This window comes from Battus philenor, unplaced genomic scaffold (assembly GCF_028537555.1).
Source record: "Battus philenor isolate CCGP_79_NKW_IND1 unplaced genomic scaffold, ilBatPhil1.0.hap1 SCAF_5, whole genome shotgun sequence".
NCBI classification, from domain to species: Eukaryota; Metazoa; Arthropoda; class Insecta; order Lepidoptera; family Papilionidae; genus Battus; species Battus philenor.
This window is the reverse complement of record NW_027181715.1, coordinates 88,224-109,597: the sequence shown is the minus strand read 5'-3', so window position 1 is coordinate 109,597 and position 21,374 is coordinate 88,224. Positions and strand designations below refer to the sequence as shown.

The 21,374-nt window shown below is 44.3% G+C and overlaps 1 protein-coding gene across 1 annotated transcript in view; it reads right to left on the bottom strand.

Moving 5' to 3' along the window:
- LOC137929512 (uncharacterized) overlaps window positions 1-21,010 on the bottom strand; it is a 31,275-nt gene extending 10,265 nt beyond the window's left edge. Inside the window, exons 1-3 of the mRNA XM_068772494.1 lie at window positions 20,682-21,010; window positions 19,782-19,850; window positions 15,433-16,823 (exon numbers count right to left, since the gene is read on the bottom strand). Of these exons, the coding sequence (XP_068628595.1) occupies window positions 15,433-16,823; window positions 19,782-19,821 (1,431 nt within the window). The 5' untranslated portion in view covers window positions 19,822-19,850; window positions 20,682-21,010. The remainder of the gene's footprint in view (window positions 1-15,432; window positions 16,824-19,781; window positions 19,851-20,681) is intronic.
- Between the last annotated feature and the right edge of the window lie 364 nt (window positions 21,011-21,374).

The following is a 21,374-nucleotide window of genomic DNA, read 5'->3' as shown; positions in this document are numbered from 1 at the left end:
ATCTCGGCTTCGACGAATGACAGAAAAAGTGCGCGTCGCGGGCGTGCGCGGGGGTGGGGCACGGGTGGTGCGGGGGTGACACGGCGGCTGGGTATCGTCGGCATGCGGTTCGATCCAAAAGCGGCGCGACGCGCGGCGAAGGCCTTTTTTAAGATGCTCTCGATAGCCGGGCCTTTCCGTTGCAAGTCCATTGGCATTCTCCCGTGCCGCTCTCCGTGCGACTCGCAGCCAGCGACTCGATGCGATGCGGCCTAGAGAGCTTGCGATTATATTCCTGTCCTTAGCGTCGTACACCGACTGCTACTCGAGTTGCCGCACTACGAAACGACCGTAACGCAGTACAAAAGTAATACACGGCTCTTCTCTAATTGTATTCGGAACTGGCGCTGGAATTTCTCTCACCAATTCTACCCCCGCGCTAACGTTGTCCGAAGTGGCAGCAATGGCGCGAACCAGGTAGTAACTACGTATTGAGACTTAACAACTTATATCTTCGCATTCTTGTAACGGAATGCTAATCAAGCCGAGGTCCCTCCTCTCTGGGACGAACGGTGCTAATCTTTAAAGAATCTTTGCAGTGCAGCACGAGTCCATTCTCCTAGTTACTGAAACGCGCTACCAATAGCTTTGGCGACTTCCCATTACAAAAAAGCGAGCTCGGCTCACGCATGGCGCACGCACGGCGCACGCTTGTGGCAAAGGAATTATCGCTGCACGTTCGAATGCAAAGCTTCGCTTCTGTGTACGTGCGTGTACTCTATCACATTCACTCATTCGCATGCCTTGCGCTGCTTTAGGGGCAGTAGAAGCGACGGAATACCTACTAATAAATTACCCCCTGCGAACCCCCGTTACTTGCACGGGGAGTCGGGGGGCAGTGTCATACCATTCTCCGACCGCACAGTAGAAAAATCATAAATCGAATTAGATAAAGTTAATAATCTGCAATAAGATTGCTGCTTTGATAAAATAAATTACACGAAGGATTAAAAACATATCTTTTATTTGATAAATGAATAGGTAATCTGTTTAGAGCGTTAACTTTTTCAATCAATATCCGTTGTTTTTAATTATATAATAATTATTATTTAATTATTATTTACTCAATTTTAACCGTTGTAATATTGTGGATTATGTATTGCACGTGTCGAAATTTGAAGATGTGTTGTATCAATTGTGTCTCACTAAACAGAGAAAGCCGCCTCCATTATAATATTGAATAAGTTTTAACCGCGAGTCGGGGAGACGAGATCATGTAGTATTGTTGAGCTCAGCACACGTACTCAGTTACACGAAACTAAATCGACGAGTAATTGGCATCGCGCAAACTCGCGGCCGGGACCGGGACCACGCCCTCACCCTCGCGACAAATAACATCCAAGCAAAATATAATAGAATGAAATTAAAGAAACTTTTCAACTGAACAGATCTCTAAATTTTAGTCGATTTAAAAGTAAATTATAAAACGGTGGAGACAGTCGATGAATATGACGGAGGGCGACGTGAGTGTTCGATAAGCCGGAAGCGGAGGCCGCAGAGGAGAGCGGGGGGCGCACCGGAGGGGCCACGTGCGTCGCCGGCCTTGGGCCGCGATAGCGCTCCGAATTATAAACGACAAGAGAACAAGTTTATAAACTCGACGGCGCCGGCCGATTCTTCGTTTGTCGCTTAGGTGAGCGAATTTTGTTTGTAGTGCACGTTCTGCTGCGCTTCGTGGCGTTTGCACAACGTGTACGGTGCAGCGATGTTGCGATGGGGACAAGGTCCAGTCCGTGCCGGGGCTCGCGCCCAAGACAAGGCGGGGGTTTCGGGATGTACAATTTTACTAAGATTTCCATCAGAAAGTAAAAAACCTTTGTTTCCCTAATAATGTTTACAAGTATTATAGGGTGCCCAAATGGTTTGTGACGCCGGACTGTCTCGGCAGAAGGAGTTACTTCTGCGAACATATGCTAAGTCTTGATAGGGACACCCTATTCAGCGAATTAACTAGATGCTATTGGTGCGTGGTTAGGTAGCGGTTTGGGTCCCGCGAGTACACTGCAACGCTAATACAAAAGTAAATGAAAACAGTGATCACGAGGCATAGGAGGAACAGCTGGTCGCAATAGTCTGTCAGGAGACAACAATCTTTTAAACTTTAATCTTTTAAATCTATACTGCTGAGCTTTACAATGCAGAACTCAGTCGAGTACAACGCGTGAAATTAAACAACCCCAGTGATTGACAGTTAGAAAAGACCGACACATTATTTTTGTGAAAAAATAGTCTATAAATGAGCACGCGCATATCAGGATACAATTCTTGAGAAAGTGGTTAAGCCTCTCAACAACATCGTGTTCCAAAAACGAGCGCCTCTCCTTTTCAACAGGAACCAGCACAGAATCATAAAGATGGATTCGACCAGGCGTAGCTAAATACAAACGGTTGGGGCTTCATCAGAACTGAAGCCTGGTTGACATCTTGTACATTTGTTATCAGCTGAATTATTACTACGGTCAGTTAGAAAATGGCATGCTGTAAAAGCCATGACAGTTTGAAGAGTCCAAAACGGTTAAATTACCATTGCATTGGAGACATTTTACATGAGTTTAAAGTACTACAGCACCAAACGTTTAAAGTGTTACAAAAACAATATGGATTTGTAACAATACTTCCGACTACACGAAGTATTCTGCTCGCATCTCAAGATGGCGATACGAATCGATTGACCGACCTTAAGACTGCGAGATCGCGAGAAGCAAACGCATGGCGTCACTAGCGCTCAGCCACCGGAGCCGGTGCTTCATTACATTTTAATTGCCGCTGCGATTGACAAACTTCTGACACTTGTTTATGCGTTTGCAGAATCGCACGTAAAGCATAGCTTTTCGTGTAGCCGTGCTTTCTTATGTACACAGGTCGAAATGGCAGGAGGTGTTTACATAACTGCAAGTAATAATGCACGCGCATCTGATAAACAGTTAAAAAGCGAAGTGCGCATCAGATGAAAATGTTGCAAATAAAATATTCAAAATGTAATTTTGTTCCGATGACGTCACGACATTCGAACACTTCTTGAAGTACGACAGTAGCTTCAATTGTCTAAATTTTGTAAACGTGTCGGCCGTTATCGGTTTTAGGTAAATTAAAATAAACGCGCGACGAACGGGAAACTAACTGCGGCCGCGCGACGCCGCAGAGCGAATTGAATTATTATTTGAAGAGAACATTTTCTTTATAACCGTCTAGTCTACTAGATTTTGGAATATCAAATTGAATCATGGAAAAATCAAATCACCGGTGTTCTCATGGCTTCTTGATTAATAACGATACGTATTGCTCAATAATTTAAAATTTGCAATATGTCCACATTATTATATCACAATCTTCAGTGATGAAAACATTATTGTAAACAAAATGGCATCATTTATTCAGTTACCTGTCAATGTAACAAATTAGTGTTAGGCATTTGTAAACTGTTGATATCGACTTTACGACCGCGTCAACTCATTTATTATTGACAGAAAGACAATGTTATTCATATCCGGATATGAGTCAACGCTGCAGTCGGTTTATTGTACATATATATATATATATATATATATATATATATATATATATATATATATATATATATATATATTGATATGGTGGCGCGGACATGCACGTATATGACTTGCCTGCGAAGTGCTGTCTAACAACGTACAAGATTAAAGCTGCCGATCGGCGCGGTCAGCCCGGCAGCGCTGGGGGCGGCTCCCGTTTGTCTTTGATGTCAAAATTACTTTCGTCCTTCCGAATCGATATTTCCACTTGCCCTCCCGTGACGCGCCCTCGGGACGGGAACATATCCACGAGGAAAGTAACGATTTGACGCACATTCATTGATCTTAAAATACCAGAGATTTCAGTTCATTTTGTACTTAGAGCCGTACTAACGCACAGCGGTTATGTAACCTCCGTGTACGCTTAGAGGATTACATTAATCTTATCTTTTTATTTAATTACTTCACATACATACACGGCGCGCCACGTGGAGCAAAAAATGAGTGAATATGAACTCACTCAATTCCCTCCTCCCGGCGAGCAGCTCCATTTGGAATTGACTCACACAATTTGCCCAAGTACGAATTGGAAAACATAAGCTTTTACTATCAGTGCAGCGTGAGAAGCTGAACAGTGACCGTTCCCTTCCCGCGCGGTGACCGACGCGTTTCGGAGGCTGTCCGCTCGTCCAAACTCGGCGCGGCCTCGCCGTCATTAAGTAAAAGTTGTCGAGCGCGCCGCCCCGACGGGTTCCGAGTAAAAGTAAAAACTAGCCGGACGTCATGCGCACCGCTCTCGTACACTCGTATCGACTTTACCAATGGCCACAGGTCTCGAAAAGAGCTATCTTTTATGATTTCGGACTGCATGCGGTTGGTGGCGGGGCCAGGCGCGCGGTTAGCTGGGATAAGTGAAGCTATGAGGTTACCGTATCACAATTAACACTTAACATCGAACCGGAGCGCTCTGCGCGCTGTGAACGGGGGCACTCTACGCGCCGCGCGTCGAACGTAATCTAGATGACGTATTCATTTTTATCTCGGCGCTCTTGTTCTACAACTCAATAACACTAAAGTGCTGTGAGTAGGCGACATTCCTTTATCTAATTTATTGTGACCGGTTTTTTTGCATACATTTCATTAGCATACGATAAGAATTGTCACTCGTGAACATCGTCTAACGTTGATCAGAAGGCGCGGTTCTTGTCCTTACCGACGGAGTGGTGGCGCACAACGCTTTGACCTTGATCATGTCGAACGCAGCCGCCCGCCGAGCCGCGTTGTTATTGCCCTTGCGAAGGACGAAACCTCGGATCTATACACGAGTGTACAATGCGCAGCTGTAAAACAAAGTTGACGAACAAGCGGTCGTGTTCGCGGGCGTTGCGACATCGTTTCAAGTTATTGCAGCCGCGGGGAAAATTAGCGACGCCGGGCAGATTTTTGTGCGCAATGAGGTCGCCCCGTTATCGCCGCGCGATGAGTAAGGCTCGGTGCGGTCAGGCGCCCCGCCCCCGGCACCCTGCGCTGGCGACAATCAACAGGCGAGACTTGCACTGCATTCATATTATTCTTTACTTTGGATCGCATGTATACGCCAGGAACAGACTTAACATCCTAAACAGTAAGAAGATGTAAAGTCCCAAACGCGCGCTTGCCTGAGAAAAGTTTCTAACAAACTTTGTCAACTATTATTTAACAAGGTGCATTATCACTTTCAAACATTTTGTTAAATATTGTGTATGAAAACACTAGTTGAAGTTATTATTTAATTTTAGCAGGATGATATACTATTTAACATATTTGCATTATAATTATATGTACTAAAAGAGCCCACAAAGAGGTATAAAAAGTTTGTCTTCATATCCAGTTGACACAGTAGTGTTTCAATTTTTTTTGCTTATACTTACATAGGTCATGTTTACATGATAAAGGTATTCTATTACTTTAAAAGAACGTAATATTTAATAATGTGTAACTCGCAAACAAGAGAATTGAAAAAACCCAATGAAGCCATAAAAGAGGCCCGACCGCAAAATCGTGTGCTAATCCGCGGCGTGACGCGCCTTGTGCATACAGGCGCGCGCACGCACGCATATGCACGTCACTGCGGGCGACGCTTGCTATCCGTTTACGATATTGCATGCGTGGACATAAAATTTAGCATGTTTATTGTACAAGGGGCAGCGAGCGGTCGGCAATGCGGCAGTGATCGCGCAGCCGGAGGTCGCCACGCTTGGCTTCACTTCAGACTCTCGGAAATGTCTCGGTGCCGGCCGTTACGTCGCCGCGACCTTACTGATAACGATAATTTATCAATTCGTTATGCACTCGACGATTTGAATACAAGTTAAGAGAATTAGATTAGCAATCTCTATGAGCCGAAACCGCGGAGCTCCGCCGTAGTGCATCTAGCCTGTGCCTGTCACGTCTCAAGACCAATAACCCTCGAAGAGCACGAATAATTTATTAATTTGTTCCAAATTGGGTTCCGTTGCGAAATTGACAAGTCAAACGGCACTTTATAAATTTTATTAGCACTTGGTTTTCAATTTTAATTAAAGAAACTTTTGAAAAATCGAGATTTTCTCACGTAAACAGTATTTCATAATTCGAATTAATTGACTGTTTCGTTTTCGATTGTAACGAATTCTTTCAAAAAATCGATTATATAGTTTGAAAGCAAATTATTTTAATGAAGACCACACATTCATTCATCTTGGAGGCACTGTCCGCGGCGGCGGCGTTAGTTCATTAAACAATTCGCGCGCGAATGGGCGGACCGCATCACCTTTCATCGCCATCGCGTGATGATGGTGCTGAACTTGCGAGTAAACAGAAGAGTCAAAATCCCCTTTCATCTTTCTATTTAATGACTGCAAATGTAAGGGGCGGCTCTTCTGCGAAGTCAAGTTCGTCTATGCGTCTAGGTGTGCATGCAGCTACTCGAATGCAATCCACTCCGAGCGGAGGGACGTAGTAATGAGAGGGGCCGTCCTCGCCTGCGGTCGGAGGGTTGCGACGTGAATTTGTTTAATGCGTGCTCCCTTCACACTGCGCTGTAAGAGTGAAAACATTATTGAAACCCACATTATTATGTTTTCTCTACACACGAGTGTTGGAGCGTGCTCAAATAACTTTTTTTAAATAGCAACTAATAAAGGCTCGCGACTCCTGTCAGTACGGCTCCAGATGGATCCCATCTTTCTCACTCTTCGTCCGCGCACTACGCTGTGAGCTTTTAAGTCGTCTTTTGCCTATTGCCGATACTCGGTCAAAGTTCTCCTGGGTATATTATATATATTTTTCAGCTTTCATTTTTCCGACATCGAGTACATTTAGGTATTGAAAAATGAAAGGTTCAAGATTTTTCGTAGGCTATTTTTATTTTAGCGGGGGCATTTATTCATTACATTCGAATTCGGTTGAGAATGGTTGGCACCGTACAATACGGCGGAATTTAAAGATGCAGTGACTACGCGAGATTACGAACTAACTCTCGATGCAAATTAATTGTTGCTGCGCCATCGATCCCGGAAAATTCACTGTTTGATATACACCTATCCCCCGATTTACACGGTACTTGTTTATGTACGTTTTCGTTTTTACACGGTTTTCCAAATAAGTTTTTTTTTGTTTTATTAACCGATTTTATTACCATCTCTCATAATGTAAATATTTCTGCTTCAAACATCGAATCGGCACAAATAGCTTCGAGTGATGAAAGTGAATTCGAACCTTCGGATAAAGGATAATAAAACACCTTTGGTTTTATTTTTTGTTCTTTTGTTTAATGTATTGTAATTAAATAAAAGAACAGTGTTTCCGTAATATATTAAATATTTTAACTTGTCAATGCATTTTATTTTTTGTGTACATCTTAAAATATTAAAAAAAATCACAACTTTTAAATAGCAAAATTACGCATTTTCTGCAAGTTTTTCGATTTACACGGTTTTGACTAGAAAATTTTTAATTTTCGATATACACGTTTTTCTCAGGAACGTATCTACCGTATAAATCGGGGGATAGGTGTATTTGCATATTGTTTAAGCAGCGAGTGACGGCGGGCCGGCATCGTGTTCCGTACAATATTCGGGCGCGGAGAAAGTCCCATCGAAAGCGACATCAGCTGCGAACAACGAATTAACATAACCCGACGCGCCGGCCCGCCCGCGCCCGCGACTTATTTGTATTGGACGCGCCCGAGCCCACCGCACGGACAACTCTTTTGAAACCGAATACACGTATAGATGTGCACTCTGCGAGTGACGAATCTGTTCACCCCCCAGTTGAACATTACAACTGGCCGATTGAAAGTTGCGACACGGTTTACGAATTACAAACACACGTGGTGTGAACTGGTCGAACGGCATCCGAAATATTTGTTGGATGACGTCACCGCCAACGTCCGAATTGTTGAGAACGTGTTCATTGCGTTGCATCGATACATTTCAATATATTTCTCGTTCTTTCCAAGGACACGCGGAGAGTTGGACGGCGGGCTTGCGAAAATGGCAAACTCACCGCGGACAACGCACACGGCTAAATCTCTGCCTAATCAATCGTGTCGCGAATTGTATTGCGTGCGTAATGACTGGCAATGACATTTACATTACGCAGCGTTACTTCTGATTGCAACATTAAACAGTCGTCGAGCACCTTTAGGTGCAGTCCGTTTTAATATCAATAAACAACTTTTTAATTGCATTTTATTTTTTTGCATCCTCAGCCGGAGTCATTTTTCTTTTTAGTCTTTCTTGTCGAGCTACCGACACGTCAAGTGTCTGTTCCGTGCGAGCAGCTCGTAAAGAAGAAGAAGTATGTAACATTGAAGTGGGTGAACTGAATATTAAAAACACTTTTTTTTCTTTAACACACAACTGTAAAATAGGTTAGACTATATATATATATATATATGTATATATATATATATATATATATATATGTATATATATATGTATATGTATATATATATATATATAAATATGTATTAACGCAATCCAATCGATTTTTGATCGCCTCCGAAGCGATTTTTAAGCTCAGCATCAATTTCTCTAAATAACCTTAGCTAGTAGTAGTAGTAGTAGTTATTAAACACTGTATCTTCCTTTACGCACGCATGACTCGTGTAACATGTATTCTCCCCTATAACGATTTTTACGAAATTTTCTACGTTACATTTCTGAATTATGAAATTTGTAATGATTTTACAGTTTATCATTAATTTCGCGTAGGTCTCCGCGTTGCACCAAAATTTAATGTATACCTTTTAAATTATCTTTAAGTAAACGATTTATTTGAATAACGATATCATTTATTTAAATTACACATTTAATATTTATTCCTGCGCATATGGATTAGGTAAAAAAATAACGGTCACCCACGTTCGCAGGATTCAAAACAAGGTGTCATGTTTACTTTAACACACACACATCTGTTGCAAGTAATTATTATTAAACATAAAAAGTAAAGTTGTTCAATGTATTGGAATACATGTAATTAATTAAAACTAACAAATTAGTGTTCTGTATCGCATGAGCGCAATCGAGATGTCACGGAGTTCTGTAACAGGGAAATCGTACAGTGCACGCGGGGTGTACGCGGGGTGTACGCGGGTTCAGGCCGGTGAGTTGCGCGGGTTGTGCTTGTGTCTTGTTCGATCCATTATTTCTACAAGCTGCCCCGTGTGGACTAGACAATTAGCTTTAAGTCGTCGCTTTTATTACACGAGGCAGATATTTATCAGAATGAATATGTGAACAAAAATATATTTGTTTACAATTAATTAATTTGCTATAATTTAGAGGTAATACCTTTCTGAAAGGAATTTAGCAGAGTCCTATTTGTGCATATAAACTAATTTCACACTTGGCATTGTTTTTGGAGAAATACGACGAAACTGTTATACATATGACAATGAGTTTTAAAAGAAAGTCGAACACATTACTGTGTACACGTGCCCAGGTGTTAAGTTGGTTTTAGCGGATACACTCGAACCTCGAGCGCCGCGGGCTGCGGTCACATTGGCTGTGGAGCGGACAAGCTTCGCGCAAACAAACGTGCGCACTAGAACAAGCCGAACGTAAGCGATGCCTTGCGAGTGTAGCGCTGCCGCATGTAATGTTGTCTCCGGGAGCACGAGCCCAAGCCACGCCTCGCGGCAATCGTGGACACAAACTTTAAAATACTTTTTATTATGACGTGCGACGTCGCTTTGGAGGCGCTTAGTGTTCAGCTGGTAGACGGCCACAGCGGCTGGTCTGCGCTGATCGCAGCCGGTGACTTCCCCCGACCTTAACTGTGTCGTAGGTTGTCGTTGGTCCACCGAGGAAATGACGCGATTCTTCGCTTAGTTTTGTGATGGTCGGATCAGGTGAGGATCCACCTTAAGTCACTCCTGCGGACTCCAAGAAATAGGGGAATGACGGCATCGGTGAGGATTATGTGGCGGAAAACGTGCGAGAACAATTGCATGGACCCTGATCTGATTATAAACGCTTTGCTAACATGCTACAAAAAAGTTACAACTTCTGAATATACGCAATGGAATGCACACGAAGCATACCCGCATAGGAAAGCATCTCAATTAAATTTTGTCGTTCGATATCGGAACACGGAAATTACAAAACAGATTTGAAGTTATTCAACTAGTGAACTACTGTTATTGAATAAAATCGCGTCTCTGTGAGCACTCCACATGCGGTTGTGCATTATTCATGGGCGTTGGAGTCCCGTCGCACGCGCACGAGATCTCCGAACAGAAACATTTCAGAACTCTTACTAAATATATAATTTAACAACGAAATCATATTGCAAATTGAGGGTCTGGCGTATTCCAAATGAGAACATTTTGTGACAGTTCATTACTTCATTATTTGTTGCGACGTCTCCCTGTGTCCAAGGTTCAGGGGTTACTCGAACGACCAATCAAATAGTGCTTCGTCGTTCGTTCGGTCAGGTTGGTAAGTAGTAGCGTAACAACATTGTAACCCTTAACATCCCACTCCCAATAGGTAAGGCCAGATCTCTTGTATCGGAGCGTACTAAGAGATTGACTCTTACAGTGAGCAATGGACGAGCCATGAGGAGTGCCAACAAGCAAAAGAGGCAATACCTGCCAAAAGCTGCGGCTCGCCAATAACTTGGTCCGGCTGTCGCGTGCCTAATCGCGCCTGGTGACGGAACTTAACCGATTACAGTGTTTTAATAAACATCTGTTTACTTTAAATGTTACGGGTTATCCTCTGTGCATGTGTTCTGCGCGCTTGGAAGAGGACGAGACTGCTGCCCACGTACTATTTCGATGTACGCGGGTAACGCTCTACAGGGCTCCCCATCCTGGATCACCCAGGCGCCTCCCTGAGATCGCCGGCGACACCAAGTGTCTTCTGGGATTTCTCGAAGAGTTGGGTTAGCTTGAGTAAGGCTAATCCCGGAGCAAAATGAGCGCAGACAAGATAAGACATCGTGCTTCAGCTGTTACGGACACCCTGACACCTATATATATTGCGTACCGCGTATCGAGAAGCAGCGCAAGCCGAAATCCTATCGCGGAAGCCATTGCGTCCAATTATTTCTGAGCCTCCCAGTCCAGAGAAATAATGTAAGAGTTTCAAGCTAAGTAACTGTTTGTAGGACTTATTCCAAGCATTCAACGTTTTACCGCCCTTAAAAAACAGATTATTCGCGATACGTGCATCGCATGTACGGTAACAAGTGCGCGCGGACCCGGGGAGGCGGGGTGGAGCAGAGGAGGAGGGTGCCGTGACGTCACATTACGCAAAGCGCTGCTCTCACGGCGCCGCTGGGAGTGCATTTCTTCATTGTTCCCATAGAAAGCGACGCGTCTCCCCCGCTGCCCTGCTGCAGCCTGTCGCGTGTGGACTAATTCGGAATGCCATATGACCCTCCGAGTTTTTGTTTTTTTCAAGACAATGCTCGATTTTTGACTTTTCGCTAATCGCAATACCAGTTTCTAATTTTCGTACATCTTCTATAATCAGCAATATTTGCGCGCAAATTTCACATTTCACGTTGTGAGGAGCTTGCTTTTCGAATAAAGACGAGCGTTTATACTTTTTTCTAAACTCCCTGTAGTTAGGATTGCATAACTTATATTGCATTGAAAATATACGTTATAAATATTTCCCGCTCCAACAGAGAGATTGTAGATATTTACATATATGTTTAAAAATCACTATGCGCGCGGTGGAATTTGAAAATCCGAGTTATCGCGTAACGTGGCGTAGCGTTTGTATGAATCCATAATGGTATTGGCCGGCTCTCCGTTGCGCTGCAGTCGTGGCGGCGATAAGCGGCGCGTGTGCAGCGCGCGTGATTACAGCGCCGATAGCGGCTTGCCCAATGCAAATCACACTTCAGGTAATAGGTAATAGGCCTCCGATAGGCACGCCCTCTCCAGCCACCGCGCCTGACGTAACCGCGCTGCCGCTCGTTGCACAACCCGCGTGCAACGTCACCAGATAAGATCGCGACAGACTTTTGTAGATAAGTTCCATGTTCCTTTGGTCCTACCATGGCTTCTTCTGATCAGACCAACTTCATTTTGAACCAAATCCCTGGATTTTACCTTGCGCTAATAACTATAGAAGATTGTATTTCTTTTTCAAAGTGCTGCAGTACGAAAGCCATTCTATTTAATTGGTAAACTTCTGAAGGGGGCCTCAATTTTAAATTAGTATGTAATGGCCCGGGCGCGTGTGCCCATAGTGTACGGCATGTGCGGCAACATCTATTCTTAAGTTACAACTTCCGCACCTGTGCGTGGACCTCCTACGGGAGACTATTTGATAATTTGTGTGAATACATTTTGAAAGAGATGTTTTTCGCGAACACTATACTCTTGGCATCTACATTCTTAAAGTACATCTCGCCGGCAGAACACGGGGCAAGGCGAAGACATAATGGGGTCGGGTAAATAAAATTGTAAACGTTGTCAATCTACCAACATTAACTTCATTGCGTTAAAAGTATTAAACAACGATAATGAACTTGTATTGCGTGCAAACGTCACCGGCGGTGTCCTGTTTGAATCCGGTACAAATATATTTAGTAGGTATTTCCCTGCGCCGCCGCCGCTTGAGGCAGCACGTTCACAGTAAATATATTTTTGTACGAGTATTTGACGTCATCACACATAAGTTGCGTACACGACATTTGGACGGAGGCGGGCAATGTCGCTCTCCTTCAGAGGATTTGATTTGACGATCGAGACGGTAGGTAACTATCGGCTTTTAGAGATACAGTCATCAATAGGATTTGGCAGGCGCTCGTTTTTATTAAGCTCTTTGGGCGCCAAGGCTCGGGCGTACATATATTTTTTTGCGGATTGGCGGACGCTCTGCGGAGTGATCTGGCGCAAGGGACCACGAGTTGGAGACTTTGGTTAAGATAGCGCTCCAATCAAATGGACGGACGTATCTGATGATGAGTAATGCTTCGTCACTACCTACGGGACACGTGCTGCCCGTTTCGAGTCCTGGATGCAGCGACGAGAGAGAAGGCTCATCTCGTCAGTCTTACACTAACAGGTGATCACTGGGCAAGGTAGCTTCGGTGATTACCTGCGTAAGATTCTACGCGAAGCAGCGGCAAACTGCTTCCCCCGCGGTGGGGCAGCTCGGAATTCTGTCCGGCACGCGCTCGCAGATTGCTCGGCGTTGTAGTCGGAATCTCACATAGCCGTGTCCTCCTGCCAGAGGCATGAGAGAGCGATGCGGCCGGCATAGGGTTCCTCCCCGTGCGCGGGACTCGCAACCCGCGCAAACACTACTATTTGGGGATCAGGACGGCCTTGCCATCTGCTGTATCTATGAAATGCTCTTTACTGATAACAGCTTTATCGAAATTGATTGTTTTTTAAGTGTCGGCACTCGGAATAACTGTTGTATTAATACTAATGAATGCTCGTAAAGGGTTTTAAACGAAACTATGCGACAGAGAACGCATTGCGCGGTGCGTGGACGGGGGAAGCCCGCGTGGCGGCAGCGCGGCGGCCGCGCTGCGTGCTCGCCGTGGCGGCGCTGCGTGCCCGTTGGCGGTACGTCAGTCGTGAGTCAGTCTCATTAACGGTCGCGGTAGCAAATTTGAATGCCCGCCGGAACAACCGCGCACCGGACTGCGGTCATTTTCACTACGAATTTACGTTAAAAATACAGCCCTGTTTAACGTAAGTCTGAAATGTTTAATGAACACATACCCTCGAGATAGGAACTAAAGATCCGCTCTTGTTAATGTAATGCACGTTTAAATTTGTTTATCTTAAAGTTTGAACATCCATTCTTACAAATTCCTTAAAATAATTATATTAGCTAATCTGGACTTCTGCCCAGCAGTGGATACCCTGCCATCCTACGCGTGTATAATCATGTAATGGCCTGTGCCGACGGTTCTCAGGTAGCCATCGAACTTATGCACTGTAAAGGAATCTGGGTCAACTGCGTCCCCGTGCAAATGTAAATGCTAACGGGATTGTCGGTGATGAAAAAATATACACGTCACTATCGCAGAATGATACCTCTTCTTACAGAAGGAGCGCGCGAGTCCGTGCGGAATATGCGGCGGGGTAAGCGCAACCTAGAATGCAAAAACCGTTGCGCCGCGTTCGAAGGTAATAATTAAATCGCAAATTAAAGTCCGCGCCGGTGACTCAGAGGCGGCTGCACGCCTCGCAGCCGCGCCACCGCGCCACCGCACCGGCAGCGACATCAGGCACCGCCTCCCGGTGATACTCTAGCCCCGACATGCGCACGACTACATGTTAAGTTACCAGAGTAGAGTGAATAGCGCAAGAACCAAAAGCCGTCCAGGTACACGACAGAACCGCCACTGAACCTGGACCTGGCAAATGCCGAGACATATTTTGGGAGACAAACGTCAAGACTAAAAATATTGAATTGAGAGAAGACTGGACAAGAGTTTAACACTTTCGCTTTAATGTAAAAATTTTGTGTGTTACATAGGAGACTGCTAGAATGTTAGAAAGGCTTAGGTGGGGCGCGGCACGGAAGAGGTTGGGAAACACTGCTCTGAAGCTTTGGTAAGGTACGAATATATATTCGTATGAACTCGACGCTCCGTAAGCCTTCTATGAAAGTAACGCACTTGAAAATAGTGAAATATATACGTTGCATTGCACGATGACGTCACGTTAAAGGTCAAGGCAAACGTTTACGTTACGTTTGCAAGTGCTTGATATAGTATCATTGTTTCACTGCAGGTGAGCACTCAGCGCTCGTGTGTTATTAGCTCGCCTGCTAACGTGTCGGCCCGTTGTCAGAAAGGGTGATTGAACGGTTGCAGCAGAAGACACGCAGCAAGCAGTTTGCGGCTACTGCGTATACCATGTAGGCATGCCGGCTGCGGTCGCATGTCCAATTCCGTCCCGCGTCGCTCACATTACGGATTCGTCGTACGGGCTCGGCGCCGCGTAAGGCACTTTGGTGCGCCGAAATCGAGAGTGGTTTCACCGCTCACCCACTTTCGCCCGCTTCCATACCGTACATGCCTGAAGCGGAACGTCGCGCTGCGTTAACCAACATGGAATACCACTTCAGCACTGGGTTCACACTTGCACGTGTTGATACTATTGAGATCGTACTCGTGTGTACACACAATTACTGCAAACGATGACAACTAAAAGAACCAAGGTGTTCCACAAGCCCATACTAACTAAATGCAAGCAAACGCAACAGTTTGAAATTCATTCATCAAATACCCGGACCAGTTGTTTTAATGACGAACGCAGGGATTGTTTACGAGCGCAGTCGTCTGCGCGCGCACCTCGTGAGCGTCCAAATTATTTAACGAAAGGGTTGACGTACCATTCTGAACCGTCTCATATTTCTCAAATGCTAATTTAAATTAAAATTGCGCCTCTCACCTTGATCCTGTTGCGGCGGCTGCTGCGCAGGATGATGCCGTCGTTTTCGATGTAGTCGGGCACCTCTTTACGGTTGGAGAAGTTGAAGACGACGGAGGTGGCGGCGGGCGCGGGAGGGCGCGGCTTGCGGCCCCACGCCGCCGGCCGCACGTCCTGCTCCCGGGCGTCGTCGGCGCGCGGCGGTTGGGGGCCGCGGGCGGGACGCGCTCCGGTCCACGCGCGCTCTATCCCCGCGGCGCCGATGCGCGACGGAGTGCGGGCCTTGATTTCGGGAGCACGCTCCGCCTCCGCGTGCCCGTTCAAGAGCGCGGGTTTAGGCACAATTTCCGTGACGCGCGGCTCCGGCTTCGGGCCCGCGGGTTCAGGCGTGCGTTCTCGTGGCGATGGGATTGGTCGTGGTGAGGGTGTTCTTATAGTTTCGGACGAACCGTTGTCCGAGGGCGGAGCGCGGAGGATCGGCTCCACCGCGGCCGATGGCGGCTCTCGTTTTTCCGGCCGGGGCTCCGGCTCCGGCGGCGGGGTCGTCATTCGAGCGTCTTCAGCAGGTTTCTCCAGGCATTCCTCGGGCTCGCGCTCCGGAGTGGTGGGCGGCATGGGGCGGATGACACCGACGCGGCGCGGCGAGGTCCAGGGCCGGGAGCGGCCCAGTAGCACCGGGTTGGCGGCAGCGACGGCGGGGAGGTGCGAACCGCTCTTTGGAGACTCGAAGGAATAGCGGACGGTGGAGCCGGCGCGGGCGATGCCATCGAGCGCAGCGCGCGAAACGGGCTTGGTGGAGAGCGCGGCGGCATCCGGGTCGTCGATGGCGGACAGGTCGGCTGCGGCAGGGCTGGGGGAGCGCGCGCGCGGCTCGGGCGTGGAGGCGCGCGGGCCACGCGGCGGTGCCCGGCGCGGTGGTGCGCTCTCGAACTTGCGCAGCGCGGCGCGTACGACATCCGGCGGCGGGCGCTCGGCGTCGCGCAGCAAAGGTGCGGGGCGGCGAGGCGGGCGGGCGCGCGGCGCCGCGTCGGGTTCGTCGAGGCGGCTGAGCGCGTCGACGGAGCGCGCGCGCTTGACGGAGTCGCGACGCGGCGGCGCGGGGGGCGCGGGCGGTGCGGCGAGCGAGGCGGGGCGCGGGCGCGGCGGCGGAGGCTCGTCCAGCAGGTGCTCGAGCGAGGCGGCACGTCGTAGCACTGAGGGGCGGCGGCGCGGCGCGTCGCGCAGCGCAAGGCTGAGGTAGCGCGACTTCAGGCGCTTGACGATGCCGGGCCCGTAGCGCAGCTCCTCGTCGTCGGCGGGGGGCGGCGGCGGCGGAGGCGCGGGCGGGGCGGGCGGCGGCGCGGGCCGAGTGCGCGCCGCGCGGCGCTGCAGCAGCTCGCGCTTCCATTGCGGCAACGCGCCGTTGGACATGCCTGTCGGGAGGAGACGCGTTACTATCGCAGATTCTAGCAGCTGCAAAACTGGTTCTAGGCTAGACGCTAAAGGATGGCCGTGGTCGCCAGTTTATTATTTCCATGCCTAAACTCGTTCACTGAATAGAAGCATTATGTAAATTCTCCGGCAGGTCATAGTCTTTTAGATCAAGCGTTAGGAAGTAACACATACTTTATAAAAAGATAACGCGCACAAGTAAACGTGTGTGAGCTAGTGTGTACCATTTCTAGCTGATGTATGAAATACAAATTAAGAAGGTTAGGCTTTAATCAAACTGTATGACTAACCTTAGAGACAACACAGCACCGGGCAGTGAGCAGATACAGATCACGCACGGCAATACAATTTAAATTGCAGATAATGAAAATAAAATTTCGGCATCATGGGTTTGGTTGCACTTCATCTTTTCAGTTAAATATAACACTCTCAAGCCAGAACAATCTCAAGTGTTATTAGAATGACACAACAATGAAATCTATGATGTGTGGTTAAAATACATTTTCCACATAAAAGAAATGCAAGTTAAATAATATAACTGCGGCCGGCACTCGACACACGAGGCGGCGCTGCGGGATGGCATTCATTGAGTGCAAGCAAGGCAGGGCCTCACCGCCGCTACCAACAATACAAATGATATAAATTTACAAATTATGCAATTGTCACGTCCACATTATTCTCAATTACAAAGGAGCATTCTTTTCTTGCTTGCAATCATTTATGCTGTTGTTGGTGTTGTGTGTAATAATGCATTTGTTACATAAACAGAGCTTCTATTTCTTGTTTACACAGGAAAGTATTGCGACGCGACAGTATGTGCAGCCGTGTTATAAAAGGTTATTAATACAATATCACATGTCGCAATGAAGTTGATGTGATTTAGTTTAATTTTAACACTATGGCACACTCAGATCAAAACTAAAGCTTTGGTAGTCAAATGTATAAGCTACAAACATTTGTATTGTAGATAAAACTCTACACTAGTATAATTATCCATGTTCTTCTATTTTATGGTTGAACAGTTGCAATAAAATAATTTAAAAGTGAGATGTCATATATAGCTATATTTACTACATGACCTATAAGAAAACATAATTACTTCAGAAGTTGTTGTTAACATAAATTTTAAATATACATGGAAACACAATTTTATCCCTTTTTCAATATTACCTCTGGGCATACACAATAACACATGTCACAGTACTGTTGCATGTCATATTTATAACAATATCCTCATTGTATCCCATACTGTGGTATATTGCACTTTATGCAAGTAAATAGGTATTTAAGCTAGATTACTCTGTAATGTGGATGTTATAGTTTCGCAGGCACCATGTCACTTACAATGTTATTAAGACATATTTGTTATAAAAAATAAACATAGCTTTGTTAAAAGAATATTTATACTTTCCAATTTACACTAAAAAATTGTAAATTATTATTACAACACCACAGCCATTTGGACTAAACTTAGAACTTTGTGTTGCTGTCTGTCATGCAAAACAAATGACAAACAATAGCTCATTATCAGCCGACCCCAACACAACAAACGGCACACGTTATCAATTATCCCGGTTACAACAGGAAAATAACTTCACACTGAGCAACTGTCCTGTGATTTAAATAATTGTTGGTGTTAATTGTATAGCAATTAGCTTCCACTGCGTAAACATACTCACATTTGACCCCAGCAATCTGTACTTACAATTATTTAAACTAAACAAATTTTAATTGATTGTTTCTGTTACAATGTCTCTTCATTGATTGAAATGCCAGACATTAAACAACATATTAATTAATAAAGTTAGTTTGCAGGGCAGTGGCCTTTAACATCTTCTTAAGTCAAGCTGAACACTGACTTGACAGCTTATCCTCTTTATGATTTCTAAGTTTTTGATATACTTTTATCCAACAAACACAAAGTTGTGAAAATAACAATATGTAAAATGAAAGAATTTGTAACTTTATTGCCAATGAACATATCATATTTGTTCGGTGACCATATTTAACAATGCAATACATTGGACAAAATAGCACATATGCCAAAATACAACACAAAATTTGGCCAGTAAGGATTAATAAGGGCACATAGCAGCTACTAGTTTTACCATGACAGTGTAATTTTCTATACTTTTATTAATTCTTATATATTTAACTTTTATTATTTTACTATTATTTTTAAAATAAGCTTAGCTAGAAAAATAAACTGAACAACTTGTTTTTAGTCATATTTAGCTAATTTAACAGGGTTACAGTGAGCATTGTCATTGAGTAATATTATTATATGAAAATACTGTTAAACTGAAAAGGATTTTTTTAGTGGTAATGTAGCGGGGGAAAGAACTAATTTGATAATTATATTAAGGATATTTAAAAGAATTATGAATAAAAGTCTTAATTTATTGTGGTCTTTTTTCAGATCAGAGGGTGTTTGGAATCTTTAATGTTCTTCATAAGTTGATGAATGCCATTATAAAGGTGCTCAATTTTATTCCAAATTCATATTAGGCTCCTTGCGCATTTTTGTGATGATGTACACAAGTGATCAAAATTATTGATCAAAAGCAGAAGTTAATATGAATAGATGTAGTATAATAGTACAGTAAGTGTAAAATAAATTTGTGGCGTTGAATAAATTAAATAGCCGGAATCTTCACTTGTCAAGTAAACTACACAACTATTCTAATGTTTGTCTTTCAAAAAAATAACACAGAATAAATTATTTGAAGATGTTGGCAGTAAATACATCAGTTTTACTTAACTTTAGCTATGTACCAAAAGGGAGCTCTACATTCTGACCTTGCATGAAGTAGAGGAGCAGAAGCTGGGCACAAACCACTACCAAACACAACAGATGCCATATATTAACACTATTAGTGTGCAACATAAATTAAATAACTAAGTACTAATTACTACTGAGGTGACAAGAAGACACTTACCAAAGTCCTGTGAGGACTCCAGGATAGTTTCCACCATCATCTTGCTGTGGTGCGCACCTCCGTAAGCAACTAAGGTGACAACAGCAAACACAAACAATATTAAGCCCTTTACGTAGCAAAACAAAAAAAGAGAACTGCACAAACTTCAAACTCAGAGGCAAGCAAAGTGAATTAAAAAATAAAAAAATATTTTCAGTGAGACATTATGTCCATGCTTAAAAATACTGATAAAGCATTATTCATTCAATGATAACAAGTTATTTAATCAGCTTATAACGAGATTAGCACCCGTCCGGTAACCAAGGAAATCAAACTGGTTTATATTAATAATTCAATATTATTCTTAATAGCTTCCAGGGGTTCCGCGTAATTTTAAAATGAATACCTAAAATATTTTCTATATTTCACAGACATTTTCGTTTCATGAGTTCATATCCGATGAAGTTGTAAAACCCTTAGGGCTAATAGTATTAACATCTTCGAAATAATACGATACAAATGAATTTAACATTATTTAAAAGATACGCATGTATTATTTCTGTTAAACGTGAAATTCAATTTTCCATGTTGTTTAATTGCATAGTCATTTACGTATACAGCAAATAAAGTCAATAATTATTTTCTACAAGATTTATCAACACAAGGAATCTTGTTTCGATAGGAAGCGCCTATTGTATGTTTTGAAATGTCACTGGCATTCGGCGATAACCGAGTAATTGACGGTTTGGACGAAGCTTGCGTCGCGGCGCGGCTCGGTTTCATCTAACTGTATCCACGGGTTATAATTTGCCACAAGAGTTGAAAACAAACAGGCCGCGGTCCGCTCGGAAGCGACCGCCGCCATCATCCAACCGGCGCATTCCATTCCGCCATGCCTCGCATATCTCGACGAGAACTTACCTACTAAATGTCCATCTATGCCTTCCGATGTTTGTTAATATCAATGTTTGGTCGCTTGCCGGCTCAGCGAGAGGCCATCGAAGTGTGAAAACGAAAGTATTATCACTCGTACAACCAACAGATTCTTTTGAAAAATCACCCCAAATCGGTTCCCCGCGGGCTGCGCTCGCTACTTGCGGATGAACGAAACTAATATCACATGTTCAGACTTGTTGTCGCTTCCAAGCGCACTCTAATACCTCACTCGTACACTCGTTTTTATTCAACAAAAACAGATGAGTCTACAAAATTGACAACCTCGACAGCTCAACACGTACGCCTCCGACAGCGAGTCGATTGACACTAATTTATTTATGTCGTCTAATAACATGTCGGAAGATAAAATAGGTGACGGTTTTGATGAATGTAAACTGTCAAACAATATTTCAGAATAAAATTATTTTATATTATAAATGGAAAAGAAAAATAACTCAAATAACATAAATAACACAAAGTTTGAAAGTGCTTCTGATAAATTTCGTTTATATTTTTAGTGTTGGCAAACCGGTTCATATAGATTAACAATCTACATAATTACTTCAGTATGGTTTTGTTTGTTTAATAATTAAACAATAACTAGATATTAGTTTCCATTAGTTTTTTACGCATGAACTTGTTATTGCTTCCATTTTTAAAAGCATACAATATTTTAAA